Source organism: Pocillopora verrucosa, chromosome 4, assembly GCF_036669915.1.
Source record: "Pocillopora verrucosa isolate sample1 chromosome 4, ASM3666991v2, whole genome shotgun sequence".
Classification (NCBI taxonomy): Eukaryota; Metazoa; Cnidaria; class Anthozoa; order Scleractinia; family Pocilloporidae; genus Pocillopora; species Pocillopora verrucosa.
The window spans coordinates 1245029-1267304 of NC_089315.1; the positions used below are offsets into that span (position 1 = coordinate 1245029).

The window sequence follows — 22276 nt, forward strand, 5'->3', positions numbered from 1 at the left end:
TGTAACGCAGGGAGGAAGCGGTTAGAGCACGAAAAGTGTATGAGGAAACACAAGATTTAGTCGAGTGTTTCTCCCTACTTATTTAAGTGTTTTAACAGCTTCCTAAGTGCTTTACAACAGAACAGAGTACAGTCAAGGCTTCTTCAACTGTTGTATAATTAATAACCCGTCAAATTCCCCATGCATTTCTTACCACTTTCAAAACAAATTTTAATTATGTATGAATTTTTAGATATGAATTTTAGTTTGGTTACATTTTCATCATTCCTGTTCTGTTTTTGAACGTGAAACTTTATATGCCATACGGTGGTTAGCTGTGTTTAATTTTATAACCGTTCGTAAGTTTCCAATCTAACTGAGCGTGAAAACCTTCTAAACTCTGACAGTCCATTTCGTTTTCTCTTTTAGGATTCTCGTCTCTGTTCACGTTATAGTAAAGTAAATTACGGCGCTAGGCATGTTCGCAAACCTTGGTTTCATTTTTCTATTGCTACTTCCTGGCTCGCTTGTTCCGAAAATGTCATTTTCAATTAACGAAAAAAAGCTAGAGAGAAGTTCGGAAAATGGTCGGACATAGTACAATTTAGAAGATGGCGTGACAGCTTTAGCTTAGCTCTGTGTTTTGTACTTCGATAAAACAAGCTCTTTCAACCAATGACAGCGCGCGTTATATCCGAACTTTATTGTAAAAAGTAATAAAGATGAAAAAGTAAAGTTCTTAAGTGACTTTTGGTTCCGCTGGCTTTGTTTCTTTTCGACGGAAATAATCGGAGGACAAATATCGACGTAGACGGGAATTATTTCGTGATAACTGTCCGGTGATTTTGCACCACGTGACGTAAAGTAACCAGGCAATGAAATCGCACGAAAATTAATGGGTAGGTTATAATTCTTACAGTTCACCTTATATTTTACTAAGTAGCTTACCTAGATCGCTGTAAAAAATGTCGTTACTTACACAGTTTATAGCCTATAACTCTAATGTTACTTACATAGCCTACCAGGTTCTTCGCTTAGGTAGCTCACAGTTGGCCCAAGTTACACTGATCATATTTTCTGCATAGCTGATTTGTTTTTAGCAATCATAAATCACTAACTTGACTAATTTATAACTTTCAAATTACTCCCAGTAGCAGTGCAGTCAACCTAACATCTAACGTTATCTTGGATTCAGTTTTCAACCTCCTAAGGAAGGAGTGCTCATTTTCCAAATAACAGCGGAGGTGATAATGCCTGAGTCTATCCTAAAGTGTTCGTGAGCAAACCTCTTTGCTCACCTTCTCGCATTCCTGGTTTTTGGAGCTCAAACCTATTTTCAGCATTTGGCGCTGGAGACTTATCCCTGTTAGTGGTGGGCCCTGAGGTTTGTGACTCATTAAACTTTAGCATCTTGGGAACCAAGTAAGTGATAATATACAACAGCACCACCTTTATAATGTCATCCGCAGTTTCCCTTCCATAAAATGAGTTCCCTGCTAATAATGGAACAACAGCAGCACAACAACAGCCAAAGAAACAAAACCCAGAGAATATATATGCTTGAAGATTTGCTTGTTTAAAAAGATGCCATAGTGCAGAAAAAAAGACGATGATAAATACCAAGATTACCAAAAAAACAGTTAACCCCCAGGTTGGGGTTATCATTATGCCTATAAGCAGCCAGAAAAAATGGTATAGGACTAAATTTACCCATATGTAATAGATTGAACTCCTGAAAAATGCAATGATCCTTTTCATGGTGTCTTTGACTCTGCCATGAGGGCCCAGGTTACCTCCATTACCTCCTTTGTTACCACTGTTGCCTCGTATATACTTTTTCAATTTTAAAATGGAGACAATTGCAGGACCCTCAGCAGTGATTATTAATATAAATATCATGGGAAGCCCTATATTGTAACTTTTGATAAAGGAGTAAATAATAATTACAATTTCTATTAGCAGCATAACAACAACAGTTAAATTTGCTGCATAAACTACTGGCTTTTCCTCCCAACAACAAAACCTGCTGGTCTCCCCAGGAGAACTCTTCAAATACTCCAAGATAAAGTAAGCTAGTAATGGACCCAGTAGCATGACAGATATAAAAGAGCAGAATAACATTGAATATATTAAACCACTGCGTCCTGTATCCAGTATTTTTGGGTCATGATCCTTAATGACACATTCAGCTGTGTTCAGCCTTGGATCTGGTTTTGCTGGACTCACCGCCAAGTCTTGGAGCTATAAATCAGACAGCATAAAAAGTGGTATATAAAGTTAATACACCATTTTGAAATAACAATAAGTGTAATACACATCCCTGTTAACAGCTATGCTGAAAAGCTGCTTGAATAATCTCAAAAATGGAAATCACACAATAAGTTATTTTTTCTGATTTTCCAATAGTCTATGCAATCATAGGAAGAAGCCAATGGTATATTAAGTAAGCTGCTCTAGCTATTGCCATTTTGAGCCACACAAGTCATATGTTGTAAAGCTGATTTTGTTTTAAGGTCAGCAGCATTGCGGTTCTTTTTTTAAGAGAACAATTGTTTATAGCACCTGAACTATTTGATTTTATGTAATGTACTAACTTGCATTTTGGCTTGTTTGATGCTGTGTACCGGTTATTTTTGAGACACCTTTTCATATTGTTTTAATAGAACTTGAGGGAAATAAGTTCCAATCCACCAATCCAAGTGTGTGTCCCTTTCCACAAGGATTAACATTCAGTGATTGTGATTGGACGTGTGAAAAATAACATCTGCAGGTCCACTTTAAGGTTGGCTATAGCTCTATATTATTTTGTGTGATTCAAGTGAATTAACTTTTTATTCATTCAAAAATTCATTTAGAAGATATGACTTAAAGAATCTTTGATTTATTTTGGTTCAATAAACAAACCAGGAGTTCTTATACCTTAACTATATTGTTCTCAGATGAAGCAAGGAAATTCACATCCTCCAGCAGATTTACACTTACCTCAGCTATAACATCCTCGATCATCTTTTCTCTCCTGTCCTCAGAAACTTTACAGCAAAAGGATGGCAGGGTTATATCTAGATGCTGTGTGCGAGGACTCACTATTATTGAACCAAGAGACATGACCTGCAGGACAGCTGCAGGTAATGCAACAAATAGGCAATTTGTACTCCAAGTGTATTTGCATGCATTTGATCTAGGACTCTGTGTTCCATTAAGTCCATATACATTCACAAAGACACGTACAGAAGAAGGCTTCTTTACTGGATACAATGCTGCTCGAATGTTAAAGCTGTTCTCCCCTGAAGCCAAAGCATTATATATGTCTCCATAAGTTCCAATACATGGCTTTTTATCGATGCAATGGCTGATAACATTTGTGTTGTTTGCACATTCCACAATACCAAAAATGTAGAATTTGAAGACAAAGAGAACAGTAAACTTCAATGGACAGGCCATGTGCACCTCTCTCTTATACATTGATCACCACTGCTTTCCTTTGTGGTTACACTTCTGACATCAAACAATAAAATGATTGAAACTTATTAGAGACCCTCATTAGCAACAACAACAACAACAACAACAACAACAACACACACAGATACATATATAAATACATATATATATATATATATATATATATATATATCTATATCTATATGGAAACCATACATTCTAAATCTTGTACCACAAACAAATCCTCTGGGCAGTAAAGATACAAAATATATTGATTTAACAAAGCAATTAATAGCGGAAACAAAACAAATGCAATGAAGTATTCCCTAAGAAAATTGAACAAACATGTTTTTGCTAGAAGCCTTGGTCATCGGAAGTTATCTTAGACCTAGCCTCTAATTTTCTGAAACTACCTTGATAATCCTCGCCATTCGGCCCAAACTTATCTTGACTAATAATTAATTTCTTACATTAAACCTAAGAACCTTATGAAAATGTTAAAATAATTGCGAATTTCATCTTTAATTTGCTGTTTAACAAGTGTTAAGAAGACATTAATATGCTGAAGGGAGTGTGGACGTAGGTAAGTAATACCAATCGCATACTTCCGCCTCTGGAACATTCAATACATTCAATGCTTCATCACTACTGAGCCATAAATCAGTGTTAAGAACAAATCATTTTGATTGCTAGTGGAAATTCCACAATCTCATTCATTAGATCAGATGGCAGCTTACCTCGACACTACCTCAGAAGTGCGAAGTCGCTCCTTTGAGAGGATTTAGGATGACGTCATTCGTAACTGGCAGTAGTTTGGCGCTGACTACACCACATGATGCGTATAGTAAAATCCAGTCAGATATGGCTGAGGAGGCGCTTTACAGAACTTTCAAAAAGGTTTCTGGATCAGGGGATAAACGCAAGCAAAGCAAACACACAGGTGACTTAATTAAAAAAATTACATTTGCAACCAAATGTTTGGTTGAAAAGCAAGGTATGAGCTTTGCAACGAGGGAACAGTTCTAGGAATTTTCCATTTTGGTGTGCTCAACAGTCCCAGTGGGCCTCCTTTTCTCTTAATTAACACAAGTCCCAGAGCTCTGTCATGATATCAGTTTTTTGTTTACAGCTGAAAATGTACACCGAATCGGCGTACACCAGTCCATCCTTTTGATCGGCTTCTCGGCCTGAATTTTCAATTGATCCAACTTTGTTATCGTTCGAATACAATATAGGCGGAACTCTCTCTACTTCTAAACTTTCCATGGTGCAAGTTTACTGGTTATGAGTGTACATCTATGTTTTTCTTATGCTTTACAGTATTAAGATCAAAACTTATGAACCTTCCAAAAACTAGAGGAGGATGGTGCGTGGTCCACGTTATTTTACACATGTACGAATCTGTCCAAATCTTTGCCAAAATTCCTAAACTGAAAGATTTCCAAGACCAAATCCACCTATCCACCAATGATCACCACCCTATTTATCATTATTTCATTTCAAATATGCAACAAAGCTTAGCAAGTTACTGCGTTGTCCACTATGTCATTCACTGTCTAGTTATTTCAAACAAGAAATGATTAAAGATCAGTAGCTTAAAATCTATGCAAATCATACATGTATTTAGCTGGAAAACTTGTCTACTTGACCATAGTTAAATTATACCCTATTTTTTCACCCATATTAATTTAATAACTAGATCATATGATACCCCTAAACAAATGGGCAAAAAAATCTTGTGAAGGTGACACAAAGACTTTGGAAATTTGACAGCAGCTATTGTACTCTCCTTCTGAAAAATTGTCCCTTTAATTTATTCTGTTGACACCTTTTTGATGAGAAGAGAAAAGGTATACATATATTTCATATATCTTTTCAAATTGCAATGTATATAGATTACATTAAAGTTCACATGGCAATTAAGTGGACAATCAGACATGGTTTGATGCTACTCTGCTTTAAAGATTTAATGAAAGTAACCAAGAAGTTTCAATTCATAGACCAAATGTTTCGACACTCCTGTGGTAATACCAAGCAATGGTGATAATTTTAGACTTATCCCACCCAATTGTATGATTGGTTAGGCATGTGTGCTCCAATAGAGCTGGAGGCTGGAGCTTAACAATCCATCTCACTTGTCTCAACTTCAGGCCTACCATAATATATCAGTCCATTGCAGTTTGTAATATTTTTTGTATGCTAATTTCCAACATTCGCATGTACTTGGTAAGATGAGAACTGCTTTGACTCCATAATCCTATACAATCTTTTTCATCTGTGGTGAATTTGTGCAACAAACATTTAAGTAGAGCGTAGTGTCTGGTAATAGCAAATCTGATTTGATCAGTTGGTTAATTATGATAGAAAAAAATTTCAAATAAAAAATAGTTGAGAGAATTAAAAAGGTCAATTATATTCTGTAGTTGTCATTTGTTTTGTTGTATCAGTGAGTTATATGAGTGCTGTAAACTTTATCAAATGTATGTTAGAAAATTCCTCTTTTTTTGAGGGGGGGTATAAAATGTGTTATGTATTTGTATAATAACTAGGAAACAGAAAAATTTGGTAGAAAATTGCAAAGTAGTAAATTTTATAAATGCGTATGAAATTCAGGGAAAAGGATAAAATAATAATGATAAAGCTAAGCTTCAGTCTCGAAATTGTGAAATGAAATATCTGACACCATACAACACAAAATGGATATAGGTAAATCAACTGTATTTGCCAATTCAACAACTGACCATCAATTTACAATGTAGTCTGAGTAAATTTGAAATACTACTAAATTAGATAGAAATGAGAGAGATGGTAACAAGGCAAAAAACAACTTTCTCTATTTCTTTACCAAGTTCAAAACTTACCGTCTCTCTTATTTCTATCTACAAACATTATGCTTTAGATATTTCCGATTCTAGCAGTATGCAGGATGCGTTTCATATGAACTTCGTAATAGGCCTCGCTCACCATGGAGTCTCTGTGGCTCAAGGTAGAGTGTCAAAGTGTGTAATCTGAAGGTCTGAGGTTTGATTCCCCATGGGGACTCAGAATTTTTTCTTTGTCCCATGCTTTTGACAAGATGAAAAAACATCTATCTCCACTACTAAATTCTTTGAATAGTTATGTAGCAAACCTATATATAAATATATAAGCAAAGATAGGCAAACAATGTCTGACAATCGATACATGATTAGGAAACATGTAATTCAATTTGTCACAATACTGGGACAAAGAAAGAATCTGAGCCCTCATCATTAGGGATCAAACCCCAAACCTTTGGTTTCTGAACTTTGATGCTCTATCACTGAACTACAAAAAAACTGTATGGTAAGCTAGGCCATTACTAGGTTCATATGTGACTTGTCCTGCAAACTTCATGGATCACCCATGTCAAAAGCGTTGTGTGAGTGACCTGCATGATTAGGAAAAATGGTAAATATCTTGAATGCGGTTTGCAAATAAACTGACTTTTACCTCCACCTGTTGATCCTCCTCACTCAAGTTAAAGTATATTTGCCACAGGTTTTGGAGAGAGAAACGTTTTCTTTAAATTTTTGCCTATCCAGTCTGTTTGTGTAAACTTTGCTGTATTTACAAGCGCTATTAATGTCACAACATACTAATACATCTTAGCTTCCATTCAATGTAAATTTCATGTGGTTCAATAAACATCAGCATAGATCACTAAAAATGAAATAAAAATGGGCAACTAAACTTAATTAAAAACTTCTACTGATTTTAATTACTAATTTTGAACTGGCTGCCAGCCTAACATTTCTCAATTAAAGGGGGTCAGGTCCCTTCTTCAAGGTTTTTTGGCTGGTTCAAGTTAGAGTTTTCTGCCAGTGACTGGTTGCTTACAATAGGTAAATAATCTAATTAATGACTGGCAAATCTGGGAAATATCATTAATGTAAGGTTTTTTAAATCTGAAGAGGGACAAAAGAAAGAGGCAAACAGTAAAGAAACAAAGGAAACTGGAAATACTAAAAAGAAGGAGGAGGAAAGGCCATCCTCAGGGTCAGGTGTGTCAAATAGTTAAATTTTCATAATTTGCGTGTAAATTATATTTATATGCTCTGTGGGGCCTGTTACTTCCTGTGTAATATCTCCAGAATGAACTGGGGCCCCCCACCTTCCCTCACTCTAAAAGCCCCACAGCTTTTATCCCCTTTTTCCAGTCTTTACAACCTTCAATTATGGCTTGCAGCTCTTGAACACTTTCTGCCTAGTATCCTCAAGCAGTGCAACTAACTATAAGTGACTCTTTTTCTTCCCCTACTTGTCCTTCCTTTGGTTGTTGGCCAGAGGATCAGTTTGTTTGTAGTATTATCTACATGACATAAATAATGTCCTGGAAGATGCATTCAGTATTGCACATTACGTTTCTATTGTTCTATTCACTGATCACATATTCTTTCCATCTTACTTTTGATCCACCGAACATTAACAGAGAGCACTTTATGAATTTGTTGTGATGCCCAAAGGGTTTAAAACAGCAATGAGCCCTTTCATAATACTTGCAGATTTGGAAGTTGCGACAAGTGCAAATAAAATAGATTTCACAGACTTCACGGCTGATGAAACCTCAGGTAAAATTCTGTCCTAATCTAAAGAATGGGCAATGACTGGTAATCATTGTAATGTAGGCTGCTATATTTGAGTCAAGAGTAGAAAGTGTATAACTAATTTCCTCCTGCAGGTGCCTGCAGTAACAAAGCTAGACAAGCTATAGTGAAGCAGCTTGAGGAACAGTGTTAATTGACAAATTGCAGCTTTGCTTTTGCTCATGTTTTTTTTGTGTAACAGTTGGGAATCAAGTTTGAATTTTTTAACCATTGTAGAGGTTTAGAAAGTTCCCTCTCAGATATACCATAGAACCCACTTCTTCAATAATTAAGCAGTTAATACAAAATTGTATTACATTCAAATAACTAAATATCTCAAATTCTAGAATAAGTGGAATATGCAACATTTTAGGTTGATTTTTGGCAGCTCAGTTCTTTCAATTTTCTCCTTTTCCTCCCTTCCATCCCCTCCCTAAAAGTAAGAACTACTTTGTTTTGCCATTGTTCTAACTTGCTCTTTAGGAATTTTAAGTGAACTTTGATAAATTATAAAACTTCAAGCAGTATTACATTTAGTGTTATAACAGTAGCTTCCGAGATGGCTAAAAAAGTATCTACTAGATAAATGCCTTTAAAATATCCTTTTTTAAGATATTTGAGCCCCCTTAATTTTAACAAGATTGGAAATAATAGGAAAAAAGGCAGGGATTTGAACAAATTTAGATGTGCTAATTGGTACCTTGATAGAACCAAAGAAGCTAAGTAGACAAAGACTTTAGGAGGAGTTCATTGCTTAGTTCCCTTATTTATGTTAGTTAAGGAGGTCACATTGTTAGAGCTATGATTGGTTCTCTGTATTTAATTGTTATTTTGTATTCCAATTATCATTATTATTATTATTTTTATTTTATCTTTAGTTTATTGTAATTATTATGTTACAGCGCATTTGAATATATATAAATAGAATTTGCGCCTTAGAAGTCAATAAATTATTATAATTATTATTATTAATCTTCACACCCCCACTCCCACCTCTCCTTATTTTTTATCGTCCACAGCCCCATTGGTACAAATCTCTTTCTCTCCCCAGCCTTCCACCTTCATTAAAATCAAAGATATACTGAGCTCTTACTCACCAAATTACTCCTTCTCTGCAGGCTACCTTGGATTTGACCCCATTTTCCAGTCATTTAAAATCAGTTAACTCAACCTTGGTTAACTCAAACAAAATTTACTTTTTCTTGGCTCAAATTTACCCTGATAACTTGAACATTCAATCAAAATGTCCATTGATAGCTGTCAACATTTCAGAACATAGCTGATTGACTCATGCCAACCTTCAATTGCAATTGATACAAATGTGATAACATGAAAACAAAATACATTTGCCTTAACTTCCTAAACTAAACGTACTTATAATAAAAGAAAAATTAATGTACAAAGAAGACTGGTAATCATGTAAGGATGGTTAAAACATGATTCGTTATTGATTATTATCAGGATAATAGAAATTAAACACAGACCCTGATAACTTGAGCCATTTTGGGTTTCTGAAAAAGCATTAAATTCAGAAGTATGATATCATTTAGTCCTGGAGATATCCATCAGGAGGCTCTGGATTAGCTAATCTCACCCAAGGGGAGTGTTTGTTTATTTTTTCATCCTTTAATAGTAAGATATTCATTCAGTAGAAAGGTGTATTAATTAAAATATATATCTTAAATTTCTTTGCTTTGAAACATTATGAAATTGTTTACAGTACGTTAATTACTATGAACACATTTATAATAATAAGGTTGCTTGTAATTAATTCATTAACAAGTACTTTTGTACAGATACATTATTTGATTGACACATCGTATAGGACTTCAAAACAGAATGACTGTCTTGATCCATCTTACTTGGACACAACAGTAGTTGCAGTAAACTTTGATTTAGTTTCATTCATTCAAACTTTTTTCAGCAATTAGTAACCATTTTATTATTTACAAAATAAATTAAATGTTGCCAACAAGTGATGTATCATAGGAAGTTCTTAGTAATGAATGAATGGTAATCATGTTTATTATGAAACTTAGTGTATATCTAGACTAACATTAGAGGCTCGTGCAAACTTGAGACAGCTTTTTAAATCTTCACAGAAAAAAACACTAATGCAAAACAGAGTGGAAGCAAACAGCCTTCAGAGCAAGATGAGAGGAAAAACAGGGATAGTAATGCTCAAACTCAGGGTGTGAAATTAAGTTTTTTTTTTTGATAGCCACTTGGCTCCCAAATTTTTCAAAGTGGTAGCCAATTCGAAAAAAGTTGGTCGCCATTTTTAAAGGCAAACGAAACCTTTTTTTTACGTTGTCAGCTTTCTAGAAAGACCCTGAAAATTAGTCGCCAATTTGGCGACTAATTTTCAGGATTTGGTCGCCAAAGTGAAAAATTTAGTCGCGTTGGCGCCTGTATTAGGCGCAATTTCACGCCCTGAAACTGGTAAGTATTTCTATTTCAGCTCTGTAATTCTACCTACCTAGAAGGGAGGAGTAGTCTCAAATCCAGATCCAGGCAATTTCATGTAACTGTCAGTGCCCTTCGGTGCTTATAGACCACTTAGTCACTCCACTTAGAAGTGCAAATTAACACTTGCACAGTGTCAAATGTTGGCAGGGTGGGGTAGGGTGGGGAGACTCTTTAATAGAATGGCATCCCATTCCAGGAAAGTAGCTAATAACCCATTCACACCAAAGCTCAAAAATGTTTTAAAGCTGTTTTTAAACACTTTGAATTTCTTGCTGCGCAGCAGCTGCTTAAACCGATGGTTCTTGATTTCAAATGTAGCACTTTGAAAATACAAGGTAGCAATGACTTGAAAACTATGGAAAATTCAGTTTTTCATTTCTCTGTTTCTGATTTTCATTCAATTAAACCCAGTTTACAAAACATGTTTTGTTAGTGTGACTGGGTTCTGATACTCTTTCTATAAGTAGCCACTTCACTTGCAAGAAACTAGAACTTTGAGACGTCAAATAGGTCTTGTATTCAGCGTGTTTCGCCTTACTTCCTCTTCATACACACGTATGTATGTTTCTATGTAATTTTTTTTTGTTTTCTTTTCAGAACCTAGAAACAGAGATCCGCCTCCTCAGTCAGCCATGGATCAGCAGCAGAATAAAAAAAGGCTTTCTCTAAGTAAGAAAGACAATGGAAAATTTTATTATTGTAATAGTGACCCTTGCCTAAGTCCAGGGACTAAAGAGGGGAAACTTATTGTAGCTGGGGCCCGTTTCTCGAAAGTCCTGGTTACTTAACGGGGGTGGAGCCATATTTCAAAATCAAAAGTTAAAGAATAGAGAAGCAGATCCTGACACCTTAACCAGTCCATTTTGTTTCTCTAGCTGATAGTTTTATTGTATAATTTTCAAACCTTTCGAAAACCCCATCATGAATGATAGCGGAACAGCTTAACGTGCCCGTTAGGTTACTGTGACCTTTGCAAAACGGGCCCGAAGGTTATCTAAATAAAATAAGTCCTGAAGTTTTGGAAAAACCTTTTGATTAATTTCCGAGACCGTCCCCAAAAAAAGTTATCGAACAATTTTTTTTTGTAACTTTCCTTAAATGTGGTTTCGAAAAGTGTAATAAAAAAGATAGGTCACTGTGCTTGTTAAAGAGATATAACGGACCAAACTCGCCCCATTTATGCCTGCACTGGCACTAATCACGAGCGTCGTTTCATCGGTTCACAGTACATTTTAAATCAGCTGGAAGGAAGAGTTTTTAAAGTAATACTTTAATAGATAGAAGGAAAGTCTTGAGCGTATGGAACAATTTCATACATAATTTGTGGAAAAATCACGCAAATTTAAACGACGTCAACTCAAAACGTTCCTCGAGTCGTTGCTTTCAAGTTCATAATTTGGATCCTCGAGTAATGGGCTTCGTGCACGCATTTAGTCATATCTTTTTTTCCCTTCGAATATATATATATATTTTAATTTCCCCAATTTAAAGAGGATAAATTGTACACCAAAATTATGCACACACACACACACACAAAATGTAGGTCACCGTGTTCGTTCAAGAGCTACTTCTTTACCTGGTCTTTTGATTGAAAAACAATACCGTGTTCTAGGGATGCGCGCGCGCTTATTCGCCCGATTACGTGATTTTTATGCGCAGTAGAGGATGCGCTGTGCAATTCTAAGGAATCGCCTTAACGTGATTTCCCCAAAACATTAGCATTACAGCGATTATCTTATAAAATACTGTGTTAGACAATGACTTCCATCCCTGAGAAAAGCCGTAACAACACGTGAAAAAATTACTATAATTTTTTTCACGTGTGTTCGATATTGTCAATCAGCAGCTCACGTCACTCGTCTTTCACTTCACTCGTTGATGAATGAACGGCAAAGTCTTCACCAAAGTCTTCTTCATTGTAAATAGAGACAGTTGTTCAAAATCTCAAATGGCAGGAGGCAGACTAGTTGGCTCTATACCAAGCACAGCCAAGGAGTTGAACTTGGGTTAATTAAGAAAAAGCCAAGCGAGTAGCCACTCGGCCACACTGCCTCCTGAGTTACTTCTAATGTATGATGAGAATTTTAAGATAGGAGAACGCCATCAACAGTTTTTGTATGTGGCATATCTTGAATTGTATTTGTTCCGAAATCAGAGAATTTAATACGAAAGGTTTGCGAATTTTTGCGTTGAATTCGCCGTAACTTCACCTCCGAAAGTGCAAACAAGCCTGATTTGGTGGAATTACAGGCGGGCTGCACGTTGAAGAAGATAGATCAGCTGGTTAAAGGGAAGCTGTGAGATTCCTGAATCCTTTAGTTAACATAAACTGAGTAAACTATAAAGACGGCGACAATATGAGATACTCCATGGGTAGAGGGCTGAGTACCAGGCATCTAATCATGGAAGTTTCGATACGCTTCAGAAGCAACTGTATGTTTGGGTGGGTCTCAGACACGATGGAGAGTATTCTTTAAATCATTTCAGAGTTGTTTTGAAGATTAAGAAAAACCAGTTTGTAGCGAAATCATTCTTCATCTGTTGTGTATCGACTTTTGACTTGTTGCGTATCGACTTTTGACTTGTTGTGTATCGACTTTTGACTTGTTGTGTATCGACTTTTGACTTGTTGTGTATCGACTTTTGACTTATTGTGTATCGACTTTTGACTTGTTGCGAAACGACTTTGAAGCGAAACTACCCAACGCCCAGATTGCGAACGTGATAACCCACTCGTGATTTTGCGAGAGCAAACGAAAGGTTTTTTAGTTACGAACCTAAGGCAAGTGCTTTACGAACGCCTCGAGTTTTTTCCAAACATTCCGAGGAGATTTTGAAGCAATAGAAAGTGCAGTTTTCTTGTTTTCAGTAAAACGGTGTTTAACCAATCAGAGCGCACCTGGTGTCGCGGGTACAAATTCTTTACTTATACTAATAGTAGCTTTATTCTTAATTATTGATGACTGTTAATTTCTCGCCTCATTGTCTGGAAACTTTTTAGTTTTTGGCACTATCACAGTCTTAGTCGTGCAATAGTTTAAAATACTGTATTTCAAATCATATTGATCGTAGGTGGTCGGATTGACATTTCTCTGAAAAACAACTTGACGCTCGTTGAAAGACTAGCAAGACATCTGGACAAAGAACGTCGCTATGGGGTTACAAAATGTTGGAAGCATTTAGCAGAACATTTGAAAGTGGACAAGGACACTTACAACACTTTCACATGCAGTTTGGAAACCAGTCCTACAGAGAATTTATTTGAATATTTAAATACAAACATTTCAGAGCCAGTTACGATTGGAAAACTGACGGATGGTTTAGCGTCCATTGAAAGACGAGATGTAATTGAAGATGTTATTGAGAAGTATAAAAAGTTGGGTGAGTGAAGTGCACCTATTAGCTCTAATTTTTGAAAGGTGAAATTAGTCAGTCAACGTATCGGTAGGGGTAATTTGGTTTTATCAACTGAATTCATAAAGTATGTTCGTATAAAGTATAAAGTATGTTCGTCACCGTAAAGAGCTTTTAAGTGAAGGTCAAACACTCGAAACGTCAGCTTTAGAAACTTTTAATGGAGGCCAATAGGCCACTTCCGAGTTCTCGCGGCTCAGTGATCTGGTGTCGAAATAACTGCGCGAGAACGAGGCTAAGTGCGAAGTTGCTCTCATAAGTATAAAAGCCGTGGTGTTGAAAATTAGGGAAATTTCTCAAAATTCAATGTGGGAGATTTCCATTTCGCAAATTACAAATTTGAGTTCATTTCACAAATTACAGCTCTCAATTTCGTTTCGTCCGTAAAAGAACAATAACCTCTCGCCATGAATCAGCAAGAAATGAAACAACGCCTATGAAACATTAAAGCAACTGAGGCACTCAGCCTTAATGTACAACATCTACCTTTTTGTTATCGGGCAAAGCATCACATCGGTATTTAAATGCTGGTAAAGGTGGTGTGAGGGGTGTTTGTCACGGACGCTTAGTTTAATTGTCTTCATCACATGTCTTCTGTACATTATTGGTATTATCACATGTCCTCTATAGATAATTAGTAGCGCGTTGAAAGTATTGATCAGATGTCCTAGGTTGAACTCTTGTTGGAAACAATCAAACAATTTTTTCCAACTGAGACATGTCATATTTCACTTAAATCTCATATTCATTTCCATCAAGAACTCTGTTTAAATCTACAAATATATTTCATTCCTTTTCATTTCCAGCATAACCTAGTAATTTCAAGTCTCCCAGCTTATATCATTTTCTTGTGTAGTGTGTTATCTATTTCCCGCATATAGAGCATTCCGCCTTAGAAAGAACGGAATGTTTTAGCTCCTTAATGCAGGTCTTTAATCATCAAACCCGCCTAGAAACCACTCTTTAGATCAGGGGAGCGAAGTTTTCATTGTTCCATACTACACTTACCCACTTTTTACAGATAAATCATTGACTGATGAAACTGCTGTGGGAAGCCTTTTTACCAGCCATCCATCTATGATTGGGGAGATGGCTTTAATGTTAGACGTGAATGAGCTCGGAAAGAAAAACTGGCGATTCCTTGCTGACGTCTTTAAGGTGGATAGAGTAGAATCCCAAAACTTTACGAAATCCATCGAAGACAACCCGGCTAAGAAATTGCTTGAAGTTCTTGAAAGTAGGTATCCTAGGATGACCGTTGGAGATCTAATAAAGAAATTGAACGATCGCAAATGGCAGGTGGTATCGGATGTACTTACAAACTGCAAGGAAGGTGAAAAAAAAATTGTAATTTATTCCATAGTTGACAATTAAATTTCGCAGTTTTCCTTTTTTTGTACTAATTGTGAGTAATAAGATATCGATAATGTTGCATATAAGTGAGATACGTGAGTAGAAAGGTCAATTTTAATGATATTCTAAGGAACGTTAAATAAGGATTCATTGTAAATTCATCCTAACTTTAATTTCTCTCTAAAATATCTACTAGAATCGTTTAGAATGTCCGTAAATATCCGGAAGGCAGTTTCATACGTAAACGTATCGAACCATATGAGAATTTGAAACTTAAATTTCAATTAAAAACATTTTTAAAATGATAAGCGGGAGGGGATAAGTCGGGGAGCGCCAAAATGCAGCAGAATTTCGCTGTATCAGTCAATTTACCTTTTGAAACTGAATTATTATTATTATTATTATTATTATTATTCGTGGTGTGAAATTGCTCTATTTGCCCGCAGACGCAGTACAGTACCATTTTTCCAGAGACTGACAACTTTGCTCGAACTACTTTCTTCTCTTTAATCTAGTCACCGAAAGCAGTCTGTTGAGCGATTTATGGGACCTGAATTACGATGCAGCAAATAACTTATGCAACCATTTAAACCATGGGAGCACGAGCACTAGACGCGCTTGGAGGATTTTGGGACATGATTTCAAAATCTTGAAGGAAGATCTAGACACTTTTTCTCCTCATGAAGAAGAAGTAATAAGCCCTATGGAGGCACTAGTCAATCATTTGGGTGGTGCCCAGCCCAATCTAACTTTCAAAGAGTTTATAGCGGCCTTGTATTCAATTGACAGAAAAGATGTGGTAGAGAAGTGCTTTCCAGGTTAGTGAGCATTACATTCTGTCAATCCGTCCTACGCTAGTGCCACATTTATTATTTTGCCTGTGATGTCAGCATTATTTTTTCCTTTTACAGTCTTGTGATTGACTAACATTTTCTTTGACAATAACATCTATTTGGCGCGAAAATAAGCTTGGATGTTTGTCCGCAGTCGTTATCTGTTTCGAAAACGTATAGAGAAAAGCGAATCAAGTTTGATTACAATAGCCTTTGTTAAGTGGTTAAAAATGACCGTATATGGCCACTCTGGAACAACGATGAGACAGCTTTAAAATACACGCGGGATTTTTCAAAATTTTCGTTTATCATACGAGCGGCATATTTAAATCATCGGCAAAACTGACGGAAAGACATATCCTCCCCGTGGGGGGTGATACTGGTTGAAATGTTTTAGGATGCAAATAGTCACGGTGGGGTGGATGGTGCGGCGACTGTTGCTTTCGTAACTGGAGTAAAGAGATGCCACTGTTTTTTCCTTTCTATTTTTTAAAAATGGCAAAAGATATATTTAATTAGAGGCTCACTGTGCGATGCAATGGTAATGAGAACATGTGTAACCTGGTATTAACGTTTGAAGCCTCTCGCGCCGTTGAATCATGTAGAAGACTATCGTCATTCACTCGACTGTTCAATCTGATCAAATTTAGCGCCGCGTGAAATAAATTTTGTTCCTAATGCGCACAAAAAGCTGAATATTCTCCTTCCTTCAGCGTGTGTTTAAAACCTGGTAATAACATCCGAAGCTTCGCACGTCGTTAATTTATGTAGTTCATGGGTATCATTCTCTTTTCGTATTTCCACAGAACGAAACGAGCTAAAAAAACAATGACGAGTGGTCACTCGCTCGTCACTTTCTCCCATTTGACTCGACTGTTCAATCCGAGTGTATATCTTACAATTGCTAGCTGTTTACCGAAGCGTAAATACATGCGCCCAGTAAAAGCTTGACACGCGAAAAAATCACACCTCTTGATTCGTTAAATGCTGCCTCGCTCACAGGCAGCCCAAGCTCCAGCTGTGAGATGATTATCTTACCCAATAACGGTCATGGCGGAATTATAAGAGTTTGTATGGGAATATTTACGACCGCTCTAAGGAATAAAAAAATACGTCAAATTCTCAAAAAAAATACCTCACCTCGCTTCCACAGCGTATTGCTTGTTATCTGACCGCTTACTTTGATGAAAAGAGCCCATTTGAGCGAGTTGTTCATTTCGAGGTTTTCAACGTACATAAGAAAAGCCCAAGGCTGAACACTCCATTTCCGAACGCCTGATCCGAGAAGCGAAAAATCCAAGCTCAAAATGACCGGGCGGCCACAAATCCAACGCAGAATCCAAGCACACACACTGTAGTTTCATTTCAATTCACTACAAACTCAATCTTCCCCGTGCAACCGACGCTAAGCCGCAGTTTGCTTCAAAAATTTCCAGTTTAGAGGTTTCTAACAGCCCGCGGCCACATCAACCTTGACACACGACCGTTGAAACCCTACCTCCTTTTCAAACTGAGCCTCGCCGGGGACCACACCGCCAGTTATTATCAATAAATTGTTTTAGAACCACGGGTCCCCTCTCGGTCGATTTCGATTTTGACTTCGATTCCCGTTCAGGCCTGAATTTTTTTCAGGCCTTATTTCTCAACTGCTTAAGTTGAGTATATACTGTGATGATCTTCATTTGCTTAAAATGTATTTTCCGCATTACAAATATATGACTTTCATGTATTCTTATCACACCTTCTCCATCCACGGGTATATAACGAACTCACAATTGACCAGCTCCCAGTTGGCTTGATGGCTCAGTTGGTTAGAGCGCTGCACCGGTATCGCAGAGGTCATGGGTTCGATTCCCGTTCAGGCCTGAATTTTTTTCAGGCCTTATTTCTCAACTGCTTAAGTTGAGTATATACTGTGATGATCTTCATTTGCTTAAAATGTATTTTCCGCAGTACAAATATATGACTTTCATGTATTCTTATCACACCTTCTCCATCCACGGGTATATAACGAACTCACAATTGACCAGCTCCCAGTTGGCTTGATGGCTCAGTTGGTTAGAGCGCTGCACCGGTATCGCAGAGGTCATGGGTTCGATTCCCGTTCAGGCCTGAATTTTTTTCAGGCCTTATTTCTCAACTGCTTAAGTTGAGTATATACTGTGATGATCTTCATTTGCTTAAAATAATAATAATAATAAAAACATTCGATGGGTTATAACATCGGATATCCTTTCGTTGTACCTGGGACGTACTGGGCCAATTTGCGCGTTCAGACCAATCGAGCGCGAGCAAAAATATTTTATAGACAATAACTAACAACTATTTACCGAAGTGGAGGTAGCTAATGGTGGATTTTTACCGCCACACTGAAGTGTATAGTTATTTTAGTATATACTAGAACAGTGAGATAATATAGCACAAAAAGATGATTTTAACCCCATTATTTTCATGAACGATCGCAGTACATTCGGGCGCAATTCCCGTGCGAGTTGCTGGAGACCTTAATCAAAGATAGCAAGCTACTTACGCTGTTTTCGGATCAGAATAAAGAAACTACTGTTGGTTGTAGTCTCCCGCTAAGAGTTCTTTTTTTTTTCTGTACTAGATTTAGGAAAGAAGTATGAAGATTCGCTAGCGCAGAGCCAGAGTCAACCTACTCGTGAGGAAATAAAACCAACAACATCATTCCAGGAAACGACTGTTTAACTGTATACATATAATCGAGAACTCCAAGCAACAAGAAATGTACCTACTGGAGGTTTGTCTGCGCTGTCAAATTAAGTCGGTTCAGATTGATAGGAACTAGAGTTGTCTCCCGTAGGACCATGGTATAGCTGGAGTATTTTTAAAGATGGATAGATTTTGTTAGAGTAAACTGTTCAAATTTACGATGTAGATCAGTTAATTTGGGGGGGAGGGCCACGTTAGCCTTGTTACAGTGACAATCGCTATTTGTACTGTTTCTCGCCTAATTTTACGTAATTACAAAATGTGAACCGAACAGAGTGACACGAATGGAGAGGACGTGTCAGCAGTTGATTGGCGATATTAAACACACGTAAAACAGTTATCGTAATTTTACACGTGTTTACAGTCACGGCTTTTTATAAAAGGCAGCAGTTTATATAATAATATAAAATATTACAAAGCAATGCCATACTTCTATAATTCATGTTACACGTTAAGCACGCATATTAAGACAACAGTCTTTTCTTTGTGCAATAATTAGATATGGATAATCTTACCGTGATTAAGTAGATTTTTCTTTGAGATCGTTCAAGACAAACCTATTCGGCATATATCTTATATTTTACTGTAAGCAGCTATTAGAGATGTTGGAAATTGCTCCCGTGCCACCCAAAATCCCTTTTATTTTTCTCTCCCTTCTCACGCTATTGTAAACTACCATAAAGTTACCAGCAGTTTACACTGGGTCGTGCTTAAGCACCAACGTTCAGAAATGCATGCAGTAACGAAAATTGCAAATTTGACAAAATTTTGTCAAATCGAGTGAATGCTCATAGAGTTTGGCGAATTTTAGTCCAATTCTTCAGAGAGAAATCAGCTTGGCGGAATTGATGATTTTGAAGAATTTTCGCCATTTTCTTTTCCGTATGTATTTCTGGGCATATCTTTGCTTAGGATGCCATAAACAAATTTATCTTCTCTCTTTCATTCTCTTCTCCTAAAACGGGCTAGAAATCCTATAAAGGACGCCGCCATTTTGAAAAAACAAACAAAAAAACCAATCTGGCTGCACATCCATCACATATAGGGGGAACCATGATGAATGGTTCACAAAAAGTCTCCTACTGATAATCACGAAAAGGAAAGGGATGGATGCCAAGAGGTTAAAGCCTGTGGGTTGTTGGGACGCAGGTAAGCGACCAGACTTTGAAGTAGTGTTCAAAATGGCTGTGTTCGAAATCGTTCGATTAGATAATTTGAAATGTCTTTTTTCCCAAACGATTAGGTACTTTTTGGAGTCTCTAAACGCCTTAAGCTGTTGGGTTGTGTTGATTTATGGTTCGTGAGCTAAATTTCGCATCAAGAGGTTCTGGTTCCGTGATTCTGCTGTAATCTAAGGCGACTGACCTTTACTCTCATGGTGTATCTAGGTCAGGAGGTTCACAAAGTCTTGAGCTAGCCTTAAGATGAATAAGTAGGTAGGCTAAAAAGCTATTTATGCTGAATTTTTAATATTCTTCCTTATTTTAATAATCAATTTTAGGCAATACAGTTTTTAATAAAACTAATGAACTCAAAGGTGTGATGCAATAATTATCTGTCTTGTCAGTCACCGTCTAGTATTACTACTAACAAGTTCCTTTCAAGAAATTACTCTTTACTGAGATCAAGGATGGTTTTCAAGTTTGGTCATTCCTATTCTCGTCGAAGGCCCCTTCGAACGAGTGGGAGCAGTTGTGTCGGGCTCATTTCCACCCTAAAGCAAAAATAACTGGTATATCGTTTTTAATGATTGCCTTACAACTTAGGTTACCAGAAATTGAAAGAAGTGGTACTTATACGTTCCAGTGATTCCATTTGTGCGTAGAACTTCTGTTTCTGAAGCACTCAAATTGGCGATAGTCCTTGTTCCCTTCTTTACAGCTGCGAACCGCAATTACCAATTGATCTAAATCTATTGACCAGAGAATCTGAAAAAAATCTGAAAGCGCAAACTACAGCTAGAGAACATTTGCAGTACTGAGATCAGTTAATACACCATCATAATTAGATGGTCCTGATGTCTACCTAAATGAGTCCTATCTCCCTTAGAATAATTCTTAAGAAAAGTCCACTGGCTCTAATGATTCAAAAGTAGGGGAAATGCTTCCAACAAGTTTCATGAAGTGATAAGAAAAATTTTGCTTCTATGAAAATTCTTAAACAGCGTGTTATAGATGTAAAAACTCATTATTTGTTAAAATGGGCACGTCTCTCCTATTATTAAAGTAAGTGTGAAACCAAAGAGAAGATTTTGGATGGGAGACTCATTGAAAGTTCAAGAATTTTTGGTTTGTAGGCATTTCAAATTCCCTATGCACGGGTATTTCTGTTACTTGCTCAGTTCCATGTTAAAACTGACGACCTTTATCCATTACGAACTCATCGTAATTAATGCAAAGTGCGGTGCTTGTGCTTATGCTAATTGCATAGTTGTGCGTGCTCTGCGAGTGCGAAGGTGACAATTACATAGTGCAACATCTTTCCTCTTGTGAACGATAAAAGTTACAGATAGCACAATTATTTCGTAGAAAAAGTTGTGGTTATTCATCGTGGTGAATAACAATAAAAGTTAATTTTTTCGTTTGTCTCACGATGTAGTCACGTGTGATGTAGATCGTGACGTTTCGACTGCATACTGTTAGTCTTCTTCAGGCGATGAGGTCGACTGGTCGTGCGTAATCTTATAAAGCACGATGCTCTGCTGTGATTAGTTGTTATTCAACAGCTCTGATTGGTGCTTTTCGATCCTTGCTGTTCACTCAGTGATTTACTCCCTCGGCGGTCTGCTGTCGCACGGCTCTCCTGTTGTTGTGTTTTTTAATCGTGGGCATCCACGCTTCTGGAATTTCTATTCCACCATCCCTGTTGATATTGTAAGGGTTAAGTCTTATATGAATTGCTTCTTTGACCCTGCGCGTGTAGTAATAAGGGTCACGATCAATAAACTTTGCTTCGTTCTAGAGTGGCTCATGTCCGGTGTTGTGGGCATGCTCTGAAACAGCGGAGGTTTCGGTACGGGCGAGTCGAATGTCTCGATCGTACTCCTTAATTCTGTCTTGCATAGGTCTTCCAGTCTCTCCGATGTACACCTTGCCGCATTCACAGGGAATCCTGTAAACTACGCCATCTTGTTTAGCCGGGTCAACAGCGTCTTTTGGTCGTACTAAGTGAGATCTTAGCGTAGTCTCCGACTTGAAAACAGCGCACACGCCTTGTTGTTGTAGGCAACGGCGAAGCTGTTCGGACAGACCTTTGACATAAGGTAAAACCGCAGTAGCTTTGAACTCGTTGGCGGGCTGTTAAGTATAACTGACTTCCGAATTGCGGGCCATTGTCTGTTATCAACTCATCTGGGATTCCATGGCGAGCAAACTGTCGCTTCATTGCTCTGATCACTGAGTCAGCCGAGGTATTTCCGCTGAGGGAGTCAAATTCAATGCAATCACCGTAATG

General features: G+C 37.3%; 2 protein-coding genes and 2 non-coding genes across 4 annotated transcripts; 3 read left to right on the forward strand and 1 right to left on the reverse strand.

Moving 5' to 3' along the window:
- Window positions 1-855: 855 nt before the first annotated feature.
- LOC131793515 (uncharacterized) lies at window positions 856-4212 on the reverse strand. Its single transcript, XM_059110931.2, has 3 exons — window positions 4155-4212; window positions 2962-3474; window positions 856-2220 (listed from the first exon to the last, which is right to left on the reverse strand). Exons 2-3 carry the CDS (start codon window positions 3439-3441, stop codon window positions 1240-1242), a joined length of 1461 nt encoding a protein of 486 aa, XP_058966914.2. The 5' UTR covers window positions 3442-3474; window positions 4155-4212; the 3' UTR covers window positions 856-1239.
- A 34-nt stretch (window positions 4213-4246) lies between these two features.
- LOC131793508 (uncharacterized) lies at window positions 4247-20359 on the forward strand. Its single transcript, XM_066165886.1, has 9 exons — window positions 4247-4357; window positions 7350-7439; window positions 7941-8006; window positions 10124-10213; window positions 11088-11159; window positions 13563-13871; window positions 14926-15237; window positions 15773-16075; window positions 18699-20359. Exons 1-9 carry the CDS (start codon window positions 4279-4281, stop codon window positions 18797-18799), a joined length of 1422 nt encoding a protein of 473 aa, XP_066021983.1. The 5' UTR covers window positions 4247-4278; the 3' UTR covers window positions 18800-20359.
- Trnat-ggu (transfer RNA threonine (anticodon GGU)) lies at window positions 17883-17956 on the forward strand. The gene has a single exon. It is a non-coding gene; the product is annotated as a tRNA-Thr (tRNA).
- On the forward strand, window positions 18130-18203 carry Trnat-ggu (transfer RNA threonine (anticodon GGU)). Its single transcript has one exon. It is a non-coding gene; the product is annotated as a tRNA-Thr (tRNA).
- Window positions 20360-22276: the final 1917 nt, after the last annotated feature.

Coding starts and splice junctions, on each gene's coding strand:
- LOC131793515 (XM_059110931.2), bottom strand. CDS start 3,441: ATGTATAAGAGAGAGGTGCACATGGCCTGTCCATTGAAGTTTACTGTT. Junction 2,221..2,961: donor TCGAGGATGTTATAGCTGAG/GTAAGTGTAAAT, acceptor TCTGATTTATAG/CTCCAAGACTTGGCGGTGAG.
- LOC131793508 (XM_066165886.1), top strand. CDS start 4,279: ATGGCTGAGGAGGCGCTTTACAGAACTTTCAAAAAGGTTTCTGGATCA. Junction 8,007..10,123: donor CACGGCTGATGAAACCTCAG/GTAAAATTCTGT, acceptor AAATCTTCACAG/AAAAAAACACTAATGCAAAA. Junction 15,238..15,772: donor ACTTACAAACTGCAAGGAAG/GTGAAAAAAAAA, acceptor TCTTTAATCTAG/TCACCGAAAGCAGTCTGTTG.